The sequence below is a fragment of the Kogia breviceps genome, chromosome 17, assembly GCF_026419965.1.
Source record: "Kogia breviceps isolate mKogBre1 chromosome 17, mKogBre1 haplotype 1, whole genome shotgun sequence".
In the NCBI taxonomy this organism is placed as follows: Eukaryota; Metazoa; Chordata; class Mammalia; order Artiodactyla; family Physeteridae; genus Kogia; species Kogia breviceps.
In genome coordinates this window covers 41,592,516-41,617,165 of record NC_081326.1, presented here as the reverse complement: position 1 = coordinate 41,617,165, position 24,650 = coordinate 41,592,516, and the positions used below count along the sequence as shown (strand labels likewise).

Here is a 24,650-nt window from a genome sequence, read left to right as displayed (position 1 = left end):
CTGTATTCATTTCAGTCATTTTTTAAAATTTCTTTTTGTTTCAGTATACCTTCCTGAAGCTAGGATTAGAGGAGATGGGGCAGCTGGATATATTGGCAAGACTTCCCAGACATCCCAGTTTCTTTCCCTGTTTTTGTAAAGGGAGCACACTGAGTTCCTGTACTAGATTTTTGAGAGACTTAATTTTCATCATTTTCAGTCTCAGGATATTGTTATTTTATATTTATGTCAGAGGCAGCAAGGTTCCATACCCAGAATCTAACCAGAATTGCAATTTACAGTCCAAAGAATTGGTTTCTTTCAAGCTAGATGTTGCATGATTTTAGTTTATATCTGAAGTTAATCTAAGGTTGTGGGTATAATTTGGAGAGTGGCCATTATTAACTAGAGTTTTCTTACCGGTTCATTTACTCAAGTTTTCTCGATTAGGGAGTACTACTGACATTTTTCGATGGGACAGTTCTTTGTTTTGGAGGATTGTGGATACTGCTTGATATTTCTCATTCCTGGTTTTCTTTCCATGTTATTGTAACAACACACCTCCAAGCGTCACCACGTTTTCACAGCATCTCTTGGTTAAGAGCCACAGTTAGAAAATTTATATCTGATAAGAATTCCTTGGTCAGACTACTGCTGATTTCTAATGCTGTTAGTCTATTTCCATGGTTCAAATGTTTGTCTTTTGGTTAAGGAAGTTTGTGTGATATTATTACTTACTTGGTCAGTTTCTTCTTTCAAATTGACCTTTCATGCTATTTGTTTTTTGTTTTTTTGTTGTTGTTTGTTTTTTGGCCGCCTTGGGTCTTCATTTCTGTGCACGGGCTTTCTCTAGTGTGGTGAGTGGGGTCTACTCTTTGTTGCGGTGTGCAGGCTTCTCATTGTGGTGGCTTCTCTTGTTGCAGAACATGGACTCTAGGCGCAGGCTTCAGTAGTTGTGGCTCACAGGCTCTAGAACGCAGGCTCAGCAGTTGTGGTGCACAGGCTTAGTTACTCCGTGGCATGTGGGATCTTCCCAGACCAGGGCTCAAACCTATGACCCCTGTATTGGCAGGTGGATTCTTAACCACTGTGCCACCAGCGAAGTGCCTTCGGGTTATTTTTGGATTATTTTCCCCCTCAAGGTTGACTAGTTCCAATTAATTTCTTAAGGTTTGGGTGGTACCCGAAGAATACAGTATTGTGACTACCAGTGTACCATTTCTTTGTAAAGGTTCTGTTGCATGACTTTGGCTTTAGGCATTTTGGAATTATGGTTTTAGAAAAATAGTTTGATTTCTAGGGCCTTCTAGGTAGTGTTAGTATGCTGTAAGACCATTTGGATTTTACCTTTTCTTTATATGTGGCTTTTATGCACTCATCGTTTCAGCAAGAAGTTTAAAGTTCAGAGGAAAGGAGTTTAGAACTAGTAGATGGGAAACATACTTCATTCATTCTGGCCTAGGGCAACTGTGATGAAGTGCCATTAAAGTGCTGCCCGAATTGGAGAAAATAAGGTCTAAGGTGGCATTTTAAAATATGTTTTTCTGATTATAATGAAAGTACAGTAAGTGCCCTGCATACGAATGAGTTTCGTTCCAAGGGCATGTTCCTAAGTCCAATTTATTTGTAAGTCCAACAGAGTTAGCCTAGGTACCCAACTAACACAATCAGCTATATAGTACTGTACTGTAATAAGTTTATAATAGTTTTCACACAAATAATAAAAAGTTTTTCATCTTACAGTACAGTCGTTGGAAAGTACAGTAGTACAGTACAACAGCTGGCATACAGGGCACATTTGCGTCTTTGAAAGTTCACAACTTGAAGGTTCGTATGTAGGGGACTTAGAGTAATGTATTTGGCCGGGAAGCTCTAATATGCAAGGATTGCAGGAAATTCCAGTCAATTGGACTTAATCCATACTTAATGCTGAACTACCTGTTTTTAGGCCTAGAAATAGAAAGGTCCCAAAGAAGAATTTGGATATTGTGGAGTATGTTAATTGCAATCGATATGATATGGAAGCAGGAGCAAAAGGTATACAGAGAAGAAAGAAAACTTTAGGCTGGTAGCAAATGCAGTTAGTTGGGCTTTCTAGACAATGATCATCTAGTTCATAGAAAACAGTTCTCTTTGATTTCTTGCAGCTCTTAACTTCTAGCTACCCCTTAGACTTGCACTCCCTCTGCTTTCAGTGGCATCTTGTTTCTTTCCCTCTTCTTGTTGATAGTAGGTCTTAAACATCTTGTACATTTACCATTTATTATACTTACTACCTCCTACCTATTTGCTTCAAAAGATATGTAGGAGTGAGAGTCTGCCAAAGTGCTTTCCTCAGGTAAGATAAAGAATCCATTCATTCATTTAACATACAGTTAAAAGTATCCTTGTTTGCAGTACTCTTGGCTACTGAATAGTAAAAACATAATATCTAACGTAACATGTAAGTACTGTACGTGTTAACCCATTCAATCCTTATGACAATCCAATGAGGTAGTACTATTTTATTTTTTTATTGAACTGTAGTTGATTTACAATATTGTGTTGATTTCTACTGTATAGCAAAGTGATTCAGGTAAACATATACATCTTTTTTATATTCTTTTCCATTACAGTTTATCACAGGATATTGAATATAGTTCCCTGTGCTTTACAGTAGGTCCTTGTTTATCTACCCTATATATAATAGTTTGCATCTGCTAACCTCAACCTCTCACTCCATCCCTCCCCCACCCCACTCTCCCTTGGCAACCACAAGTCTGTTCTCTGTGAGTCTGTTTCTGTTTTATAGATAAGTTCATTTATGTCACAGTTAAGATTCCACATTTAAGTGATAACATATGGTATTTGTCTTTCTCTTTCTGACTTCACTTAGTATGATAATCTCTAGGTCCATCCATGTTGCTGCAAATGGCATTTCATTCTTTTTTACTGCTGAGTAGTATTCCGTTGTATATATGTACCACATCTTTATCCATTCATCTGTTGATGGACACTTAGGTTGTTTCCATGTCTTGGCTATTGTAAATAGTGCTGCTGTGAACATAGGAGTACCTGTATCTCTTTGAATTATTATTATTATTTTGGCTGCGATGGGTCGTTGCTGCATGCAGGCTTTCTCTAGTTGCAGTGAGCGGGGCCTACTCTGCATTGTGGTGCGCAGGCTTCTCATTGCAGTGGTTTGTCTTGTGGAGCACAGGCTCTGGGTGCACAGGCTTCAGTAGTTGTGGCTCACGGGCTCTAGAGCACAGGCTCAGTAGATGAGCACAGGCATAGTTGCTCTGTGGCATGTGGGATCTTCCCAGGCCAGGGCTCAAACTTGTGTCCCCTGCATTGGCAGGCCGACTCTTAACCACTGTGCCACCAGGGAAGTCCTGAATTATAGTTTTGTTTGAATATATGCCCAGGAGTGGGATTGCTGGATCGTATGGCAACTCTTTTTTAGTTTTTTGGGGAACATCCATACTGATCTCCATAGTGGCTACACGAATTTACATTCCCACTAACAGTGTAGGAGGGTTCCCTGTTCTCCACGCCCTCTCCAGCATTTGTTATTGTTATTTGTAGACTTTTTAATTGTGGCCATTCTGTGTTGTGAGGTGATAGGTATTTCATTGTAGTTTTCATTTGCATGTCTATAACAATCAGCAGTGTTGAGCATCTCTTCTTGTGCCTGTTGGCCATCTATGTCTTTGGAGAAACGTCTATTTTGGTCTTCTGCCCATTTTTTGATTGGGTTTTTTTTATATTGAGTTGTATGAGCTGTTTGTATATTTTGGAAATTAAGCCCTTGTCAGTCATATCATTTGCAAATATTTTCCCCAAGTTTATGGATTGTCTTTTTGTTTTGTTTATGGTTTCATTTGTTTTTGCAAAAGCTTATAAGTTTGATTAGTTCTCATTTGTTTATTTTTGCTTTTATTTCTGTTGCCTTGGGAGACTGACCATTGGTACAGTTTATGTCAGAGAATATTTTGCCTAAGTTCTCTTCTAGAAGTTTTATGGTGTTATGTCTTATATTTAAGTCTTTAAGCCATTTTGAGTTTATTGTAGTGTATGGTGTGAGGGTGTGTTCTAATTTCATTGATTTATATGTGGCTGTCCAACATTCCCAGCACCACTTGCTGAAGAAACTCTTTTCCCCATTGTATATTCTTGTCTCCTTTGTCAAAGATTAATTGACCATAGGTTTGTGGGTTTATTTCTGGGCTCTCTGTGCTGTTCCATTGATCCATATGTCTGCTTTTGTGCCAATACCATGCTGTTTTGATTACTGTAGCTTTGTAGTATTGTCTGAAGTCTGGGAGGGTTATGCCTCCTGCTTTGCTCTTTTTCCTTAGGATTGCTTTGGCAATTCTGGGTCTTGTGGTTCCATATAAATTTTAGGGTTACTTGTTCTAGTTCTGTGAAAAATGTCATGGCTAATTTGATAGGGATCACATTAAATCTGTAGATTGCGTTGGGTAGTATGGCCATTTTAACAAGATTCTTCCAATCCAAGAACATGGGGTATCTTTCCATTTCTTTGAATCATCGTCAGTTTCTTTTATTAATGTTTTATAGTTCTCAGCATGTAAGTCTTTTCACCTCCTTGGTTAGGTTCATTCCTGAGTATTTTATTGTTTTGGATGTGATTTTAGAAGGAACTGTTTTTTTTTGGTTTTTTTTACTTTCCCTTTCTGATTTTTCATTGTTAGTGTAAAGAAATGCAACCAATTTCTGTATGTTTGCTGTATCCTGATACTTTGCTGAATTCGTTTATCAGTTCTAGTAGTTTTGTGTGGAGTTTTTAGGGTTTTCTATATATGGTATGTCATCTGCATATAGTGGCAATTTTACCTGTTCCCTTCCAATTTGAATACATTTATTTCTTTTGTTTGATTGCTGTGGCTAGGACTTCCTATACTTTGTTGGATAGAAGTGGTGAGAGTGGGTATCCTTGTCATGTTCTACATTTTAGCAGGAAGGCTTTAGCTTGTCACCATTGAGTATTATATTGGCTGTGAGTTTGTCATAAATAGCTTATTATGTTGTGACATATTCCCTCTATATCTCTTGGTAAGAGTTTTTATTATGAATGGATGTTGAATTTTATCAAATGGTTTTTCTGTATCCATTGAGATGATCATGTGTTTTTTGTCTTTCATTGATGTGGTATATCACATTGATTGATTTGTGTTTGTTGAACCATCCTTGTGACCCTGAGATGAATCCAACTTGGTCCTTGTTTATGTGCTGTGAGATTCAGTTTGCTAATGTTTTGTTGAGAATTTTTACATCTATATTCATCAAAGATACTGGCCTGTAATTTTCTTTTTTGGTAGTGTCTTTGTCATATTTTGGTGTCAGGATTATGGTGGGTTCATAGAATGTCTTTGGGATTGTTCCCTCCTGTTCAATATTTTGGAAGAAGAGTTCAAGAAGGATTGGTATAAGTTCTTTGTGTGTTTGGTGGAATTCACCTGTGAATCTATCTGGTCCTGGACTTTTGTCTGTAGGGAGTTATGTTTGTTTTTTTGAAACAGGTTCTATTTCATGTCTAGTGATCAGTCTGTTCGATTTCTTTTTTTAAAATTAATGTTTGGTTGCATTGGGTCTTCATTGCTGTGTGCAGGCTTTCTGTAGTTGCAGTGAGCGATGGCTATTCTTTGTTGTGGTGCGTGGGCTTCTCATTGCAGTGTCTTCTCTTGTTGCAGAGCGCAGGCTCTAGGCGCGTGGGCTTCAGTAGCTGTGGCTCACAGAGCACAGGCTTATTAGTTGTGGCGCACGGGCTTAGTTGCCCTGCGGCATGTGGGATCTTCCCGGACCAGGGCTTCAAACACGTGTCCGCTGCATTAGCAGGCAGATTCTCAACCACTGCACCACCAGGGAAGCCCATTTTTTAAAGGAAGGCCTGTATCTCTATGAACTTCCCTCTAAGAACTGCTTTTGCTGCATCCCATACATTTTGTATGGTTGTGCTTTCATTGTCATTTGTCTCAAGGTATTTTTTAATTTCCTCTTTGATTTCATCGTTGATCCATTGGTTTTTTAGTAGCGTGTTTAGTCTCCATGTAATCATTTTTTTCTCATTTGTATTTCTGTGGTTGATTTCCAGTTTCATGCCCTTGTGGTCAGAAAAGATACTCAAATAATTTCTATACTCTTAAATTTGTTGAGGCTCATTTTGTGCCCCAGTATGTGGTCAATCCTAGAGAATGTTCCAAGTGTCTTGAAAAGAATGTGTATTCTGGTTTTCTTGTATATAATGTCCTGAAAATATCAATTAAGTCTAAATTTTCTATTGTACCATTTAGGATCTCTGTTGACTTACTGATTTTCTATCTAGAAGATCTGTCCATTGATGTGATTGGGTGTTAAAAGTCTCCTACTATTATTGTATTCCTTTCAGTTTCTCCCTTTATGTCTGTTAGTATTTGTTTTATGTATTTGGGTGCTTCTATGTTGGGTGCATATATGTTAACAAGTGTAATATCCTCTTCTTGTGTTGATCCTTTTATCATTATATGGTGTCTTTCTTTATGGTCTGTTTTAAAGTCTATTTTGTCTGATATGAGCATTGTGACCTCCACTTTCTAGTCATTTCCATTTGAGTGAAATACCTTTTTGCATCCCCTTACTTTCAGTCTGTCCTAAAGTGGGTCTCTTGTAGGCAGCATATTGTAGGCTCATGTTTGTTTTTTTTGTGTGTGTGTGGTACGCGGGCCTCTCACTGTTGTGGCCTCTCCCATTGCGGAGCACAGGCTCCGGACGCACAGGCTCAGCGGCCATGGCTCACGGGCCCAGCCGCTCCGCAGCATGTGGGATCTTCCCGGACCTGGGCACGAACCCGTGTCCCCTGCATCGGCAGGCGGATTCTTCAACCACTGCGCCACCAGGGAAGCCCAGGCTCATGTTTTTTTAATCCAATCTGCCACTCTGTGTTTTTTTTTTTTTTTTTTTTTTTTTTTTTTTTTGTGGTACGCGGGCCTCTCACTGCTGTGGCCTCTCCCGTTGCGGGGCACAGGCTCCGGACGCGCAGGCTCAGCGGCCATGGCTCACGGGCCCAGCCGCTCCGCGGCACGTGGGATCCTCCCGGACCGGGGCACGAACCCGTGTCCCCTGCATCGGCAGGCGGGCTCTCAACCACTGCGCCACCAGGGAAGCCCCACACTCTGTGTTTTTTGATTGGAGCATTTAGTTCATTGACATTTAAGGTAATTATTGATAGGTATGTATTTACAGCCATTTTAAACCCTGTTTCCCAGTTGATTCTATGTTTCTTCTTTGTTTCTTTTTGTTTTTCCTTTTGTGGTTTGATGAGTTCCTTTTATATTGTGCTTTTCTCTTTTTTAAAAAAAATTTTTTATTTTCAGCTGTGTTGGGTCTTTGTTGCTGCACACTAGCTTTCTCTAGTTGCAGCGAGTGGGGGGTACTCTTTGTTGCAGGGCATGGGCTTCTCATTGTGGTGGTTTCTCCTGTTGCGGAGCACGGGCTCTAGGAGCGTGGGCTTCAGTAGTTGTGGCACGTGGGCTCAATAGTTGTGGCTTGCGGGCTCTAGAGCCACGGGCTCAGTAGTTGTGGCGCACGGGCTTGGTTGCTCTGCGGCATGTGGGATCTTCCCAGACCTGGGCTCGAATCTGTGTCCTCTGTGTTGGCAGGCGGATTCTTAACCACTGCGCCACCAGGGAAGCCCTGTTCTCTTTTTGGTTTTGTGAATCTCTTATACGTTTTTGATTTGTGGTTACCCTGTTTTTCAAGTGTGTTAACCCCTTCCTTTATGTGCTTTTAGACAATATTCATATATGCTCAAACATTCTTTAAAAAACTACATTTTCTTACTCTCCTCCACATTTCATGATTTTGAGGTCTTTTACATCTTCATGTTTGTCCTTTTGCTGTTCATTGTGGTTATCACTGCTTTGACAAATTTTTTTTTTCTTTTAATCTGTATACTGGCTTATTTTCTCTTTCCTATAGCTTCTTGCTTCTTTTCTATTTAGAGAAGACCTTTCAGTATTTCTTTTAGGATAGTGTTTCTTTTTAAGCATTAAAAATATTTATTTATTTATTTATTCAGCTGCATCAGGTCTTGGTTGCAGCATGCGAACTCTTCATTGCGGTATGTGGGATCTAGTTCCCTGACCAAAGGATCCAACCCAGCTGCCTGCATTGGGAGCTTGTAGTCTTAGCCACTGGACCACCAAGGAAGTCCTTAGGATAGGTTTAGTATTGCTGTATTCTTTTAGTTTTTGCCTGTCAGAGAAATTCTTTATCTCTCCTAGATGATAATCTTGCTGAGTAGAGTACCCTAGGTTGCATATTTTTCCCTTTCAGGACTTAACTGAATATATCTTGCCACTCCCTTCAGGTCTGTAAGGTTTCTCTAGAGAAATCAGCAAGAGGGTTCCCTTGTAATTAACTCTTTGTTTTTTTCTTGCTGCCTTTAGAATCCTCTTTTTATTTTTAACTTTTGTTAGTTGATTTATAATATGTCTTGGTGTAGGATCTTGTTTGGGACCCTCTGTACCTGGATATTTGTTTCCTTTCTAGGTTTGGGAGGTTTTCAGCCATAACTTCTTCAAATACATTTTCGATCCTCTTTTCTCTTTCTTCTCCTTCTGGAATTCCTATTATGCATAGATTGGCATGCTTTATATTATCCATAGGTCTCTTATATTGCTTGTTTTTTTGTTTTTTTGTTTTTTCTTTTTTTCATTTGGCTTTCTGACTGCTGTTCTGATCGGGTGATTTCTATTATTCTATCTTCCAGGTCACTTATTCGTTCTTCTGCACTATTCAATCTGCTGTTCACTGCCTTTAGCTTTCGTCTCTGCAGATGAGATGAAATTGTTTTCTGATTTTTCTTGGCTCCTCTTTAGAGTTTCTAATTCCTTTTTACAGTAATCTGCATTTCTATTGATAGCCTTTCTTAATTCCTTCAGTATTTTCATTATCTATTTTTTGAACTTGGTGTCTGTCAGACTGAAGAGATCTGTTCTTTCAAGGGGAGTTCTCTTGATATTTTAACTGGGGGTCATTCCTCTGCTTCATTTTACTTGTATTTCTCTTACTCTGAGTTTAGGAGAAATAGTTTTCTACTGTGATCTTGGAGGGCTATGTAGGAGTGTCCCTGTGTAGCCTGCGTGGGTTTAATATTTTTGGTGCGAGGGCTATGTTTAGTATGGATGCCTGCCACCTCTTTCCTCAGTGTGTCCTGGCCCTTATCCCCTTGATAAGGGGGTGTGACTGGTGGTGGGGTGACTAGCGCCTGCACCGGATGTTAAGTGGGGCCTTCTTTTTGCTCTGTGGTTGTCATCACCCTGTCAGGGACAGTGTCTGCTCCCTAGTTGTTAGAGTAGAAGCCTCCAGATCTGTTTCTGAGCTGTGGTGCGAGGTAGGTGGGATTGAAGTGCTCCCACTGGGAGAAAAGCCACTGAGTATTCATCCACCAGAGATGTCTACCTGGGAGTGTGCTCTATTGTGTCACCTGTCATCCTTTTGTGTGGGCTCACAGAGTACACTGTTGGCACTGCCATCTGTCCTGCCTCAACCATAGGAGTGCTGGAAACTGGCTCTGGTACCCCTGAGGTGTTGTTTTCACAAGGCCACCAGCACAGATCCACTGAAGTCAGGTCCCAGGACTGCAGTAGTCTCGCACCTGGACCCTCTGGAAGCTACAGAGGCAACCCAGACCTGTCCCAGCCACGGGGACACCCATTTTCCGCTCTACGTCCCGTAGTGCTGAGTTTACAAAGCTGGCGGTAGAGGTGTAAACCTGCGTCTCATGCAGCCCTGAGGAGAGGTTTAGCCCTGCTTCCTAAGTTGCACAGCCTCCGGCACCTGATCCGGAGGCCGCTGGGGCAGTGGCTGGTGCGCAGAGGAAAGAGGCTGCCACACTGGGCCCTGCCCCTTCTTTTGTGCACTGCTTAACGGTGGCGCTTTGCTTCTATGGTGGGCCTGGGCTTCTGTGTACACCTCTGCTTGCGGCCGTACCGTGCTCCAGCCCCTTTGGGCTGTCTCCACACTGCCAACCCCAGTCCTCTCCCCAGGTCTGTCCTCTAAACCCGAGCTTCAGCCCCCAGCCCCCACCTGTACCCATGCGCGTGCGTCTCAGGCTGGGGAGCACAGGGAGGTGGCACATGGTTGTGCTCCCCTCTAAGCCACTGATTCCTCTTTCACAGCTCTTTCCCAGGGGCGCAGTTCCCATCCCACTTCCCCCGCCCCCACCCTGTCCTACACAGGTTCACGGGGACATTCACGGGAACATCTTTCTTGTCCTTTCAGGTGTTTACGGTCTGCTGCTAGTGCTCGGTAGGTATTCTGTGAGAATACAGACGTAGATGTATTTTTGATGTATTTGTGGAGGTGAGTTCCATGTCCTTATATTCCGCCGTCTTGATTAGAGCCCTGAGATAGTACTGTTTGACAGATGAGGAAATCAAGGCTTGAAAAGGTCACACAGATAATGAAACTGGAAAGCAAAACTTTTATACCTGAGATGTACACAGAGCAAAACAAGGAAAATGGAGAACTATTTCAAATTTTAGACAGTATTCAAGTTAAATATCTTAGATTGATATGTAAATTTGATAGATTGGTTGGAGGTTTTGTCTACCACGAAGGCATTTTCCTTCCCAAGTTGGAGAAAGTTGAAACATGTATTTAATAGCTAAAGTGTGTGAGTGGTGGCTGTGTGTTTGTGTGCGCAGTCTAGAGCCGCTAGAGGGAGCCAGGACTCAACAGAAGACAGGTTTGCGCCAGCTGGAAGCAATGCCTAAACTGTGATTACATCTCAAAAGGTAATGCCAACCCAAATCAGCACTTCTAATGAAAACCTGTTTTCAGGATCACTCGGATGACTCAAATATGAATATAAACTGAAGGTTTAATACTTCAAATCACAACTCTTATACCTGGAAAGAATGAGATGATTTCCAGATAGGATTGTAGCCCAGGAGATGTTCTTCCTGGTTTACCACAATGCCCTTTGGGAGGAAATCTTGATGGGATCATTTGTCTTAAGTATTTAAACATAAGCTTATTCAAGGTGTTTTGTTTGTAAAAGCATCATTTAGCCTCAAAAATGCAGTAGCTTCCTTAGGATGGATGTCACTGGGGGTGGGGGTGGTCTTCATTTCTTAAAGAAGCTGCCAGTTGTATTTTCTTGATCCTATAAGTGCCTTGAACTGATAGATTTGAAGTCTCCTTTGACTCTTTCCCAATTCCCACTTCCTTGTTTTCCCAGGGACAACACCACTGTTGTGTATATCCTTCTGGAACATTTTTTGTACTTAAATGTACATATTTATGTATCTGAGCAACTAGCAATGTAGTTTGGTTTTTTTTCATTTACCAAAATGGTCTGCTAAATACAGTTTGACTTTTTAAATTCATCTTTGTTCTTGAGTTTTACCATGTATACATGCAGACAATACGTTTCTTCTAATTTTTTATTTGTTATTTTTTCATTTATTTTTGGCTGCGTTGGGTCTTTGTTGCTGTGTGGGCTTTCTCTGGTTACGGTGAGCGGGGGCTACTCTTTGTTGTGGTGCGCAGCTTCTCGTCATGGCTTCTCATTGCAGAGCATGGGCTCTAGGCATGTGGGCTTCAGTAGTTGTGACTCGCAGGCTCTAGAGTGCAGGTTTAGTAGTTGTGGCACACGGGCTTAGTTGCTCCACAGCATGTGGGATCTTCCCGGACCAGGGCTCGAACCTGTGTCTCCTGCATTGGCAGGCGGATTCTTAACCACTGTGCCACCAGGGAAGCCCAATACATTTCTTTTAAATGTTGCATAGTATTTCTGAGGTATGCCACAATTTATCAGTTCCCCCTCTGAGGATGATTAGGTTATTTGTAATTTGTTAACTTTTATCAACTCAAGTAACTTTCTTTTTGGACAAGAAAGTAGGATTTATTGGTGGGCATGAGTAAGGAGGGAACAGCGCCAAGGCTCTCATGAGTGCAGGGCCCGCCATTTGTCCAGAGAGCCATGATTAGTGATGTATTTGACCCCACAGGCCCCAGGATGAGCCACTTTTCTGCCACCATGTTTTCAAATTCATCCGCATTAAACTTAGTAAATCCCCACTTGGAGATATGGATCTTCTGGCGGCCAGGGAACTTGAACTTGGCCCTGCGGAGGGCCTCAATCACATGCTCCTTGTTCTGCAGCTTGGTGCGGATGGACATTATAATTTGGCCAATGTGGACCCTGGCCACTGTGCCCTGGCGCTTTCCAAAGGTACCGTATATACCTGTCTGGAGCCTAGATTGGGGACAGCATGCCAGTCATTAATGTACACTGGAAAGGGCTGTCTCCAAGGTCCCTTAGGGCAACCTGAATAGGCAACAGGCTGTGTACACTACCGAGGAGGCTAAAATCATCTAGTTAGATACCTGTGACTACAGTAGAGTACAGGGTAGGGCTGCATTTTCAGTTTTACTAGGTGTTGATCATACTCCAGAGGCTGCCCATTTGTGTTCTCACTAGCAGTGTACAAGAGCCCCGTATTTTCACATCTTTACCAATGCTGTAGTCACACATGCTAACTTTTGCCAAACTGATTGTTTTAACCTGCATTTTCCTGATTATCAGTGAGAGTCAACATTTTTTTCATATGTATTTTAGCCATTTCTCATGTATATATACCTTGCATTTAAAGTTAAACTTAGAATTTTACACAGAATACCATTCTCTGAAGTAAATTTTCATATTGTATTAAAAAATCGAACTTGTCACAATACATATGTTCTGACTTTATGCATACATCCATATACATATATCAAGGTAAAGTCCAATACAAAAAAAAATAGCTTTCCCATGGCCAGTGTTCTACGGAAGTAAGACTGCAAACTTTATTTTGTAGTCAAATTAAGATTGCAACACTAAGGCAGAACAAGGCAAAAGCAAATGTGTCCACAGTATGTTACAGAATATCTTGCATAGCTTATTTGTTCTCACTTGATAAACTCATTTTAGGATTCTGAAAGGTTTTTTTTCTCAATGAATTTATACAAAATAAATTTATACAATTTTTTTTCTCAATGAATTTGTATGCCTTTGTTCTATAGCAAACCAGCTTTCTCAGTACTACTTATGTTTTAGTTTACAACCTTACAGAATTAATGATAGCTTGAGCTTTTGGGGCTCTGAACTGTTTCACTGTAATCCTTGATACAATGACATACAAATACATGTAGCATTTTGAATCTTCATCTGTATCTCAGGCGATTTTCCAGGGCTTCCATTCTCTGTGTCATTTCTTCTAGTAAATCTCAAATTAAGGAAGAGGAATCTGAATGGCCTATATTTATTTACATTCAAATCAACTTGATTTATCTACATAAGAATTTGTGTCCTGAAAAATCCAAGGCTTTGGGGTTTTTTTTTCCCTATTTCTGTTAAGTATTTTAAAATTTTGACTTATAAGTTTATAGTAACTCATTAGCACATGCTATCAAGACTATAAATCTGTATGGGGTTAAATACTTTTTTTTAACTTTATTTTTATTTATTTTATTTATTTATTTTTTTTGCGGTACACGGGCCTTTCACTGTTGTGGCCTCTCCCGTTGTGGAGCACAGGCTCCGGATGCGCAGGCTTAGTGGCCATGGCTCACGGGCCCAGCCGCTCCGCGGCATGTGGGATCTTCCGGACCGGGGCACGAACCCGCGTACCCTGCATTGGCAGGCAGATTCTTAACCACTGCGCCACCAGGGAAGTCCCTTTTTTTAACTTTAAAGCCAGATAGTTCAAATTTTTCTTTTTTAAAATTTTAATTCTACTCACACCCCTGTTGCTTATAAATTAATTTGCCATAGCACACCTCTTGAAGCCAAACTGATAATGTTGGGAATGAGGTGAAGAGAAGAAAACAAGGATTAGGCCTTGGAAAGTAAGATATGACGTCAGAAGAGATGAAGAAAGATGGGGAGTTTTCACCGATAATGATAGGACCAAAGTGTAGCAGCCTTGAAGACCTCTGACCTATGCTCTTTTATTATTTTTAAGATTTTTTTTCTGTTTTTGGATGTGGACCATTTTTTTTTTTTTTTTTTTGGCGGTACGCGGGCCACATCAGAGGCCTCTCCCGTTTCGGAGCACAGGCTCCGGACGCGCAGGCTCAGCGGCATGGCTCACGGGCCCAGCCGCTCCGCAGCATGTGGGATCCCGGACCGGGGCACGAACCCGTGTCCCCCGCATCGGCAGGCGGACTCTCAACCACTGCGCCACCAGGGAAGCCCGGATGTGGACCATTTTTAAAGTCTTTATTTAATTTGTTACAATACTGTTTCTGTTTTATGTTTTGGTTTTTTGGCTACAAGGCATGTGGGATCCTAGCTCCCTGATCAGGGATTGAACCCATACCCCTGCATTGGAAGGCAAAGTCTTAACCACTGGACTGCCAGGGAAGTCCCAACCTATTCTCTTTTCTATATAACTTCCTTATTCTCTTGTGAAGTAAACCCTCAGAGGTGGGCTGGGAAAAGGCAGAGCAGAGGAACATTAGAATAAACATTTGTCTTCCTGAAGCTTCTTAATACCCTCCACCTGCTCCCTCAATGGCAGAATGAGAGCCTGGATTCATCACCTATATTAAACACTGTCAGATTATTTTACTTTACTTTATGGAGCATATTTATGGTTTTCAGAGGGAATGGCTGTATGCTGTTCTTTATTTTATAAACCTATTTGCACAGAAATAATTCAGAATTAAACCATTTCCCTTTAGACTCGTTGATGCATGTTGAGCTAGATACCAGGCAGCTTTAATAAGCTTACTATAATTTTAAGTTCAGAGCAGTTGGCAGGATGTTCAGTGTATAAAAGCACTGAATCCTCATTTCTCCATTATCACAAAGCATCCCTTTTATTTGTAAAAATTGTTTTAGTGAATCATCTGCTGTTCCTTTGGTAGAATGTTTCATCTTAGAGTGCTGATATAAAAGATCTCTGCTGCCAAACAAAAAAAAAACTCCACCCCAGTCCTCTAGAACCTACACACTGACCAGATGTGGCCACATTGTGGCTTGGGGCCAAAGGAAGGGTTTGGAGTTTAGGTAAAAGACTTTGAAACCTCTTCATTCTACATAATTCTTTGCCTATATGCACTGTATCTTTAATGCACTTCAGATCTGGTATATAGCTTTCATTTCCTCCCAGCAGAGAAGGAGTTAAATAAGTCTGTTTTTTCTTTACTTTGCATACTGACTGGCTGACTGGCCTTACTGCTAAACCTCCTAGAACCAACTGATTTCGCAGATAGCAGCTAAGTGCTTGACCTGTGCCGGAAGCTTGGCTTGCCCTTGGCTCTCAAGCACCTATCAGTCTGCTTAAGAAAAAGCCTTTCTTGGAGTTCACTGTTCGTGACTTTATGGAAATGACTTCATTTGATATATACCCATATATAGAATTTTTTGAAGTTGTGATAATATTCTTTGCATTCCATACAAAAGCATAACATTAGAAAAGGATATAGCGCTGCGTTAATTTTCTTACTTCTTCATTTGCAAGGTTCTGGAACATTATAAGGTTTTCACATTTGCATTGATTGTGTTTTTCTTCCAAAGGACTTCCTAAGAAAGGAGATGGAAAGTGTTCACTTCTATAACCCACCAAACTTCCCAGACGCATAACAGTAGGACTGAATCAGCATATGAAGGAAACCATAATGAAAGAAATGTTCAACTTTTTCCACGCAGCCAGATCCAGTAAATACCAGGAAATGGCTGTATGTGCTTCCAATGCTGGAAGTGGCCTTTATTGTGGACTGCGGGAAGACTACTCCACTTTCTTTTAGTTTATTTTTTTAGTTCTCATTTTTCTTAAGTTCTTCTCTTTCCCCCTCTCCTACTTCCTACTCCTCCTTTCCTGTCCTCCCTTACGCTGAGTTTGTTGGCAGATTGAGAGGCTGATAGCAAATTACCCTATAGTAATATTTTACTTGGAATTACCTGAGGATTTTGTCAAATGGAAAAGTTTTTGTGTAGACCGTGCAAGATTGTTTTCTTCAAACAGATATCTGTGTTGCACTGCAAAATTAGAACAGGAAAGTATGTCTTGGATATTTATGGTGACTGGCTCAGATTCTGTAAAGAGAAAGAAAACTGAAGTCAAACCTGTTTAACATGGTTGTGGTTATAATACCGCCATCAACTGTCAGAGTAAGGTACTTGGTATTCCTAGAATGGGGTACATAGCTTTATTTGGGGACATACTATGGCAGAAAGACTGTCAGCAGAGAGGCTATTACCAACTATGGCTTAAAAAAGTGTAGAGTAAATGTTTCCTGTGTGATGGAACAACTTTTGTCTGTGGGGAAACCATGGTGCAAGTATCAACCAAAGATTCTAAAAATACTGCTTTTAAAAAGTGTACCTGTTGGCTGGTGGGCCCTCTTTGGCAGTTCCCCTGCTGGAGAATCCCGTCTTCCATCAGAGTCTTCCAGAGCTGAGAGGTAAAAGATGACCAAAAGAATGACACTTGTCCACATGGGCACATGTGTTCTTTAGGAAACTGGTCCCAGACCAACTGCTTACCTACCTGCCACCACCCAGGATGTTCTGGTTTGATTTGGTAACACCACCGATTCACAAAAGCACTTAGTTCCCTGATAATCTAAGACCTTTCTAGGGCAGTTCTCTCTAGTAAGAGAAGCCTGGATCCCTTAAATGCATCTTAAGAATATCCCCAAAATGTTAATGTCTAGAAGGTAGGGTGGGAAAAAAAATTAAGTTTGTCCAAGGATTAAGTTGCAGTGGCAGCAGCTCCATTTTGAGGCGTTTCAGCTTAAATGAAAGAGTTTAGAGGCAAAACATTATCAAGTTGCATTAGACATCTGAAAGGCCTTCCCTTCCTGGCCTCTTTCATCCCAGTGCTCTTTCCTGTGGAGGAATAAGACACATCACTGACTGGGATTTTACTGGCGTCTGAAGCTGGGACAGGAGTAAAAGGAAAAATGTGCAGAACTGCTATATGCAAGGACACCCGGCACAATAGTGAACTGGAGAAAAGCACAAGGGGCTTCTATACATAAGAATCTAAATTCTAAAGGGCAGTTTAATGTTCTGTGAACAGAAGTAGTCCATGCGAGAGGGCATTCGTTAAATTTTCATCAGTGAGCTTGGAAGGACTACCATCCCCTTCCACTCTAGTTACAGGTGTAACTAGAGTTATAAAACTGTGCATCAGCTTTCCTGATTCATATAATGGTTTTTTCTAGTTACGTGATCTTCTCCATAGGGTTTTTGTGAGGATTAAGCATTTTGCCGTGTGTCAGAACACTTACCACCCTGCTCAGTACAGAGCAAGTGCTCAAGCAACGTTAGCTATTATTTTGTCTTCTCTCTCCCCTGTTCCACTTTTTGTGCTTAGTGTTTCTGGGCATCACTGGCCTTGCCTGCAAGGGAGGCATTTTTTTGAGCACTTTGAAGGAATGGATTGAGAATTTCTCATTCATGTGCTGCTGTTTGCTAAGGTCTCTCCTAGACGTAAGCTATAGTACCTTCACAAATGCCTTTCCGTAGTTTATCACTTATCTCGCCCATCGTGCTGAAGTCTTCGGCATAGAAGAGATGCTCTTCTGTGGGCTCAGAGGCAATCTCTTGTAGTTCTTCCTCAATGGCTTTCCCTACCCCAACAGCATACATGGTTACACCTAAGGAACAGAGCAAATTAAGAACAGGGTAGTTACACAGACATGGAAAACAAACTTATGGTTACCAAAGAGGAAAGAGGGGGAAGGGATAAAATAGGAGCTTGGGATTAACAGATACACACCACTATATATAAAATAGATAGACAACAGGGTCCTACTGTATAGCACAGGGGACTATGTTCAATACCTTATGATAACCTATAATGGAAAAGATTGAAAAAATAATATATCTATGTGATATATATATAATCTGAATCACTTTGCTGTACACCTGAAACACAACATTGTAAACCAACTTTACTTAAAAAGAAAGATGGTAGTTAGAGTTGTATTTCCAGGATCTGGAAGTTGTGTGTACTGCACCCAAAGCCAGCTAGATATTAATAAGTGGTGTGATTTGAGGAGTCCATGTCAACCTCCCTTTACTTTTGCATCATTTTTATTTTGGCCTTGTGAGCAAAAGACCGATCCAAGAGAGAGGAAGGTGAGGCATGAAGGAGAGGTTGGGGAGCTAGACCTCCAGTCTGTTGCTCAGCTCTGGACAAGGCAATTAACAAATCTTCAACTTTTCCCTGAATTAGCCTTGTGGGTAAAGTAGAAAAGAGCACACTACCTTATGGTTTACTAAATGAGAATCTCTTCTGGGAGAATTCTAAGAAACAGGTCAGTTTATGACCTTGTAACCTAGTTTCTACTTGTCAGAGGTAGAGATAGGAACTTTAAGTGACCTGTGGCCAAGTGAAGCTGTATTCTGCCCACCCATCTTGGGAGGACAAAGCCTTGTGAGGAGGTGCTAAGCTGAAAAGGAGAATCTGCAGACCAATGGAAATCCCCTAAGTAGAGGATGTCACTTCAGATAAATCTTGTTGATTCAAGAACCAAGTAAACATCTGTTTCTTCCACCACCTGCCTTTGGAGGATTCGTGGAAATTTGAGTGGGTAAGAGTAAGGTAGGTTGGCTTCAATGAGACAAATAAAAGGGTTGACAACTGTCTTCGGAGACAGGGTGCTTCCCCTATACATTTTAAGAATGCAGGTTAGAGGGGGCTGTGGGTTTGACATAGGCTCAGGTAAGCTAGTCTAGAAGCAGGGGAACTGGGTGTGAGCAGCCAGTTTTAAAATCCACCCAGACGATTCAGGCAGGACACTTTTTGTGGCTCCTACTCTATTGGATTCAGAAAAAAAGAGTGACATAAGCAATATCAATAAAACGGCCTTCTCTGTGGAGAGAGTGACTGAATGATGACGTGAACCAGCCTTTCTGTGAACAGGAACGGAGTTCACCAATGCTATTGCCAGCACTTTCATCCTTTGTTCATTCACTCAGCAAGGACTGGTCACACATGTACTGTGTTCCATGCCTGATGGAGGCACTGAGTCCATAAAGTCATGGATGAAGCGCTGGTTGGTACATATCCTTTCCTGCTTATAGGACCTGCTGAAGCAATGTGCCCTCAACAAGTACTTAAAGCAGCTTTCAAGCAGACTGCTTCACAACCTCAAGGTTTCTCATCTCCCCAAGGAATCCAGACACTTTCCCTCAAGCTCTCTCCACCAGCCGTCATAGCTTTTGTCATAGCTTTTGGGTTTCCTTTCATCAAGAGCCATATTCCCCTGCCACACTTGACATCTATACACAAATTAAGTAACCTCAAGTCCCCTCTGCATTATACATGGAGTCAGACAAACCTCAGAGAAGAGGCTGAGCTCTACTGAGCAACAAGAGTTTAGAGTCATGATCCTGTCTGACATTTTGATTTTCTCAAAAGTTAACTTTTGCCTCCTGCAAACACAAGAGTATTCGCTGTCTTAAGGCTACTGCACTCCCAAGAGTGTTCACTGGAAGCATTGCTTTAAATAGAAAAAAAAGTATTATTTAGTGTTCCTCCTACCAGGAGTCTATTTTTATCAAGCTCTTCAGGTGGTTCTAAAGCAACCAGACCAGTGTCTGGGAACTGTCGTGTATTTCTCTGGTTAAGTAGCACATGCAGGATTGATTCTCTGCTCTAGAGGTCACACCTTGGCTAGTAAATCACAGTAGATGATTACTCAGGTATAGTCTGTGTGTAGACCAACCTTCCAGTCCTCAAGATTTTCGTATTCCGGAGTCCTTTAACTCCTGTGGGGTGCCTTTAAAGCCACTAGGTGGCAGTTTAGTAAAGGTGTTTAACAGTGGTGACAGGAAGCCTTTCTGTCCACTCAAAGAATCTCACTCCTGTGGCCCCATGTGAACACCAAGTGAGTTTAAGAAACCCGAACCTTGAGTGGTGTAAACCACACCCCCATCCCATATTACCATTGGCCTGGGCTTTACTGGCCCACTCGGAGACATCATCCTGAGCCCGTCCATCTGTTAACACGATGGCCACTCTGGGTACCCGTGCGGAGAGGGGCCTGGCCCCTTCTACTTGGGTAAAACTTCTCTCAAACATGTGTTTCAGAGCCAGTCCGGTCATAGAGCCCTTGCCCATGTATTTCATGTGGGCCACAGCTTTTTTCATGTCTTTGGCCGAGCTGAAGTTTCTCAGGGTAAACTCTGTGCGGACCTGCGTGGAATACTGGAGCAGCCCCACTCGAGCGGCTTTTGGGGAAATTGCCAAGGAATCTATAATTCCAGTGACAAACTGCTTTACAATCTCAAAATTCTCTTCTCCAAGGCTCTTGGATCCATCGATCACAAAGACCAGGTCAACTGGGCCTTCAGTGCATCCTACAGGAATGAAAGGAAAGTTGAGCTAGTTAAATGATAAAAATCACTTATGCACAAGAGGAGAAGAAAACTGCTTCCACTGGAGGCATAACCACTTGGGAGAGCCACCTTCATTCTTTACATAATACACAGGACAGACAAAGTGTAGGGAGAGTAACGAGCAACAATAATGCTCAGAATTGCCTTTATTTGCGGTTTGTCAAATTGTTAAAAAGTAGTATTTTCCACAAGCAAAAACACACAGCAGATGTACAAATTGGAAACCAGGTCCACACTGTACCCTGGGTCACCGGCAGCCAGGTCTGGGAGGGACTGTGTGTACAGTACTCTGAAGGGTCTGATAGCACCCAAAAGATTCCAATAACTTTACTCCAGGCGGGTGACATCACCCCGGTGCTGGCATCTGACAGCAGACTTGGAAAGTCTTCCAGTTCAGCTCGGCCATCACCTCTTCCAGGGAGATTTCCTAGTAACCCAGCTTGTCTTAGTTACTCTCTGTGTAGCCCTAACACTACTAATTTAGTCGACAAAAAATTGTTTATTGAGCACCTGCTTTGTGAAAGGCAGTCGGTGCAGCAGGACTGCAACAGTGACCAAAGCAAAATCCTTGACACCACGTTGCTATAGTCCAATGTACTCTGCAGTGTTCCACACTGTACAACAGCTAGTTAATTATGTGTCAGTTTCCTCCTCTAGTCTGCCAGTTCCTCCTCAGCAGGAGCCATTTCTCATTAATTTCTGTACCTCCAATACCTGGCACACAATAGGTGTTAAATAAATGCTTGTTGACAGAATAAACGAAAGAGGTGGTGTCCATTGAGTAGCACACCCGTAAGTATCCTATTGAATTTCTTTTTTAATTTTTTTTTTTGGCCGAGCCACACAGCCTATGGGATCCTAGCTCCCCAACCAGGGGCCGAACCTGGGCCCTCGGCGAACCTGGGCCCTCAGCAGTGAAAGCATGGAGTCCCAGCCACTGGAGCGCCAGGGAATTCCCCCCTATTGACCTTTTAAAGTTTTAAAATGAATTATCACTGTGAATTCTTTATCTATATGGAAGTTTTCCAGGCAACTCATATGGGTGACAGTAACGTAAGCAAACTGGGTGTGGAGAGATTTTTTTGTTATTTAGGGCTGCATAAGAAAAATTTACAGATCCCAAATGAATGATCTCATTTCAAACAGTCTACAATATGCAATATACATTCTCTTTTACATATCAAGCAGCTGTCTAATATTTGAAAATGAAGCACAGCAATATTAGGAAGTAAAGACACATGCAAAAACATTTCTATTCCTGGGCTTAACTAACATGCTAATGTAATTGTGTGTGTGTGTGTGTGTGTGTGTGTGTTGGAGGAGTTGGGTTCCTCTCTTTCTTCATTAAGTGCTTGTCCTCTTTAGCCAACCTATTGATGTGTTATTAATGAAAGAGGAAAAGGCCAATTCAGAGCTTCATTTACATTCATAGCCTGAATCTCAAAGGAGTGTGCACGTGACTCCAGCAGATTTCAGAAATAGTGAAACAATTTTCCAGCAGTGAATCTGTTTTCTCTTCTTCCCCATATACTCTTTTGTTACAGAATGAAACCAACACCTGCAGCCTCCATGCATAGAGGGGTGTAGAAGGCTTCGCCAGGAAACAAAAATCCTAGGTCAAGTGGAAGAGCATCAGGGTGAGAGGTGCCAGACTTTCACTTTCAGATCCAGGGAGAATGACAGTCTCTCTTGCTGGCTACTTGTTTGCAGGAAGGTCACTCAGCTTTCCTTGGATGTTTTCTTTTGGTAGTTAAGTCAATGAGACTGGAACGGAGCAGTGTTTTGCTTTCTGAACTTAATTTTCACAGAGTTCCAGAATTTCAGGGTTGGACAAGACCTTTAAAAGCCACTGGTCCAGCCACCCCTGTTGCTCACATCTTTACTGCACCCCTACCCAGTAGCCATTCATTCAGCCTGGACCTGAACACCTCTCCTGATGAGGAACTCATCACTTCACCACTGAAGTCCCATCTGTAGACAGGCCTGCTGTTGATGATTACATTTGTAGCTGTCATTTGTTGAGCAATTGGAATGTGCCAGCACTGGGCTAAACACCTTTAAATACATGATATCATGTATTCCTCATGATGATTCTGTGAGGTATTATCTTCATATTAAATGAAGAAACTGAGACTCAAGTTAAATAATTTCTCCAGGGTCACACAAATGTATGAATAGGGGGTTCAAATCCAGGTCTGTTGAAGCTCCTGATCTTAATTAATTAATCACACAGCTTCTCTGAGACAAAGTGTCTTTGTCCTCATACTCAGCTATAGCTTCTCCCCAATGTCCTTTCTTTCCCTGGGGTTTGGGGGGAGTGTCATATAAATAATGAGTGAGGAGATTGTCAGTTTGGTATTTGAAAGGTACCTCAAGTCTTTTTTTCTACATAGATCTTCCTTTATTTTCACTTGACATCATATTGAACTTCCCCACCATGATGCTTTCTAAATCTTGTCCCTATCCTTCTTCTTTATTTTTTTCTAAAAAAAAATATTATATGCACATGGAACAAAGTTTCAAACACTACAAAGGGTATCTATATATATCTCCATATCTCTCAACCTATATATCTATATTGAGAGACAGAGAATATAGGTTAGAGAGAGCCTTTTGCAGAATACATCAACGGTAACATACTATAAAAACCATTCAGCACCGTGCTTTTTTCACCTAAAATATCTTGGGGATACATCTAGAGCTGCTTCATTCCTTTTAACAGCTGTATAGTATTCTATTGTATAGATGTACCATAATTTATTTAATCAGTATCTTATGGATAGACATTTACCTTATTTCCCATTTTTGCTACGCAAATAACGCTGCACAAGATATCCCTTTAAATATGGCTATGTGTTCTTATGTGATAAGAACACATGCACTTATCTGTGGGATAAACTCCTGAACTGGAACTGCCTTTAAAATATCACCAAATTGCCCTCCTAAAAGTTGTACCAATTCAGATGCCTAGTGATGAATTTACAATTGCCTATTACAACATACCATTGCTGGAGACTTCCCTGGTGGTCCAGTGGCTAAAGTCTCCATGCTCCCAATGCAGGGGCCTGGGTTTGATACCTGGTCAGGGAACTAGAGTTCACATGCCACAACTAAGTGTTCGTGTGCCGCAACTAAAAGATCCCGCACGTGGCAATGAAGATCCCGCATGCCGCAACTAAGACCCAGTGCAGCCAAAAAAAAAAAAAAAATATATATATATATATATATATATATATACACATATATATATACATATATATATACATATATATATATATACATGTATATATATATATGTGTATATATATATATATATATATATACACACACACACACAGACACCATTGCCAATATAAGGAATCATCAAACTTTTTGAACTCTGGTAACAGGTAAAAAAATGTATGGTAGCTTTAATCTCTCACTGTACATTTTCCCTTTTTTTTCTTTTATGGCTTTTATGTTTCATGTCATGTTTCAAAAGTTCTTCTCTACCTACTCTGAGATTATAAAATAACTCAAGATTTTTTTCTGCTACTTTAGAGATATTATTTTTTAATTTTAAAAGCACAAGTCTTACCTCCCTCATTCCAGATATTCTTATTCAGCTAGGATCATTCTAGCCTCTTAGCTGATAGTGAACTTACTGTCAACTAAAACCAGAAGTTTTTTCATAGGTGCAGTTAAGCTCTCTCTTCCCCATTCTGTATCTATGCATACACATTTATATCTATGGTAGAAGCAGAGGTGAGGGATTTATTTCCTGCAAATACTCCAAAAAGCAATTGCTCCAAAACCAAATTAAGGCAAAAAACCAAGTTGAGATCACTTACTTTTGCACCGTCTTCCATCCTCAGCTAGAATAAATCCCTCTGAGCATTTGCAGATGTAAGAACTGCCACGATTAACACAAATGTGTTCACAGCCATGGTAGGTTGATTTGCAGACATCCTTCCCTGAGGGTAATGTAGGAAGTTAAGCAACCTCATCAATGTAGAAATGAGCTGGATTGAACAGTCATATGTCAGGACAGATCATAGAAATAACCCATTTAAAAAAATCTCTGTTCAAACTTCCTCTATAACATCCCCCTTTTCAGTCTAATACTCAGGATAGGGCATGGTAAAGGAAACCTCCTCTCAGAAAGCTCTCGTTCCCATGAAACTGAATGGTAAGATGGGTGATCAGGTGTCCTGGATTTATTGTTAATTTTTGGAATTGTTTGATGTGCTTTGAGTTTTGATTTTCCCAAGCTACTGATTTTTCCTCACGGACATCCCAAACG

General features: G+C 41.2%; 1 protein-coding gene and 1 non-coding gene across 9 annotated transcripts in view; both read right to left on the bottom strand.

Annotated features, from left to right (window-relative positions):
* Positions 1-11,397: 11,397 nt before the first annotated feature.
* MATN2 (matrilin 2) overlaps positions 11,398-24,650 on the bottom strand; it is a 153,878-nt gene continuing 140,625 nt past the window's right edge. For 4 of the 8 annotated variants that reach the window (XM_059042461.2, XM_067017942.1, XM_059042462.2 and 1 more), the window contains exons 13-19: positions 24,199-24,321; positions 19,916-20,329; positions 17,467-17,619; positions 16,341-16,412; positions 15,917-16,051; positions 15,440-15,538; positions 11,398-13,229 (exon numbers count right to left, since the gene is read on the bottom strand). In XM_059042461.2, the coding sequence (XP_058898444.1) occupies positions 13,174-13,229; positions 15,440-15,538; positions 15,917-16,051; positions 16,341-16,412; positions 17,467-17,619; positions 19,916-20,329; positions 24,199-24,321 (1,052 nt within the window). In that variant the 3' untranslated portion in view covers positions 11,398-13,173. The remainder of the gene's footprint in view (positions 13,230-15,439; positions 15,539-15,916; positions 16,052-16,340; positions 16,413-17,466; positions 17,620-19,915; positions 20,330-24,198; positions 24,322-24,650) is intronic. The other 4 variants (XM_059042463.2, XM_067017944.1, XM_067017946.1 and 1 more) reach the window with 1 other exon arrangement.
* LOC131744305 (small nucleolar RNA SNORA70) lies at positions 12,271-12,404 on the bottom strand. The gene has a single exon (XR_009332092.1). It is a non-coding gene; the product is annotated as a small nucleolar RNA SNORA70 (small nucleolar RNA).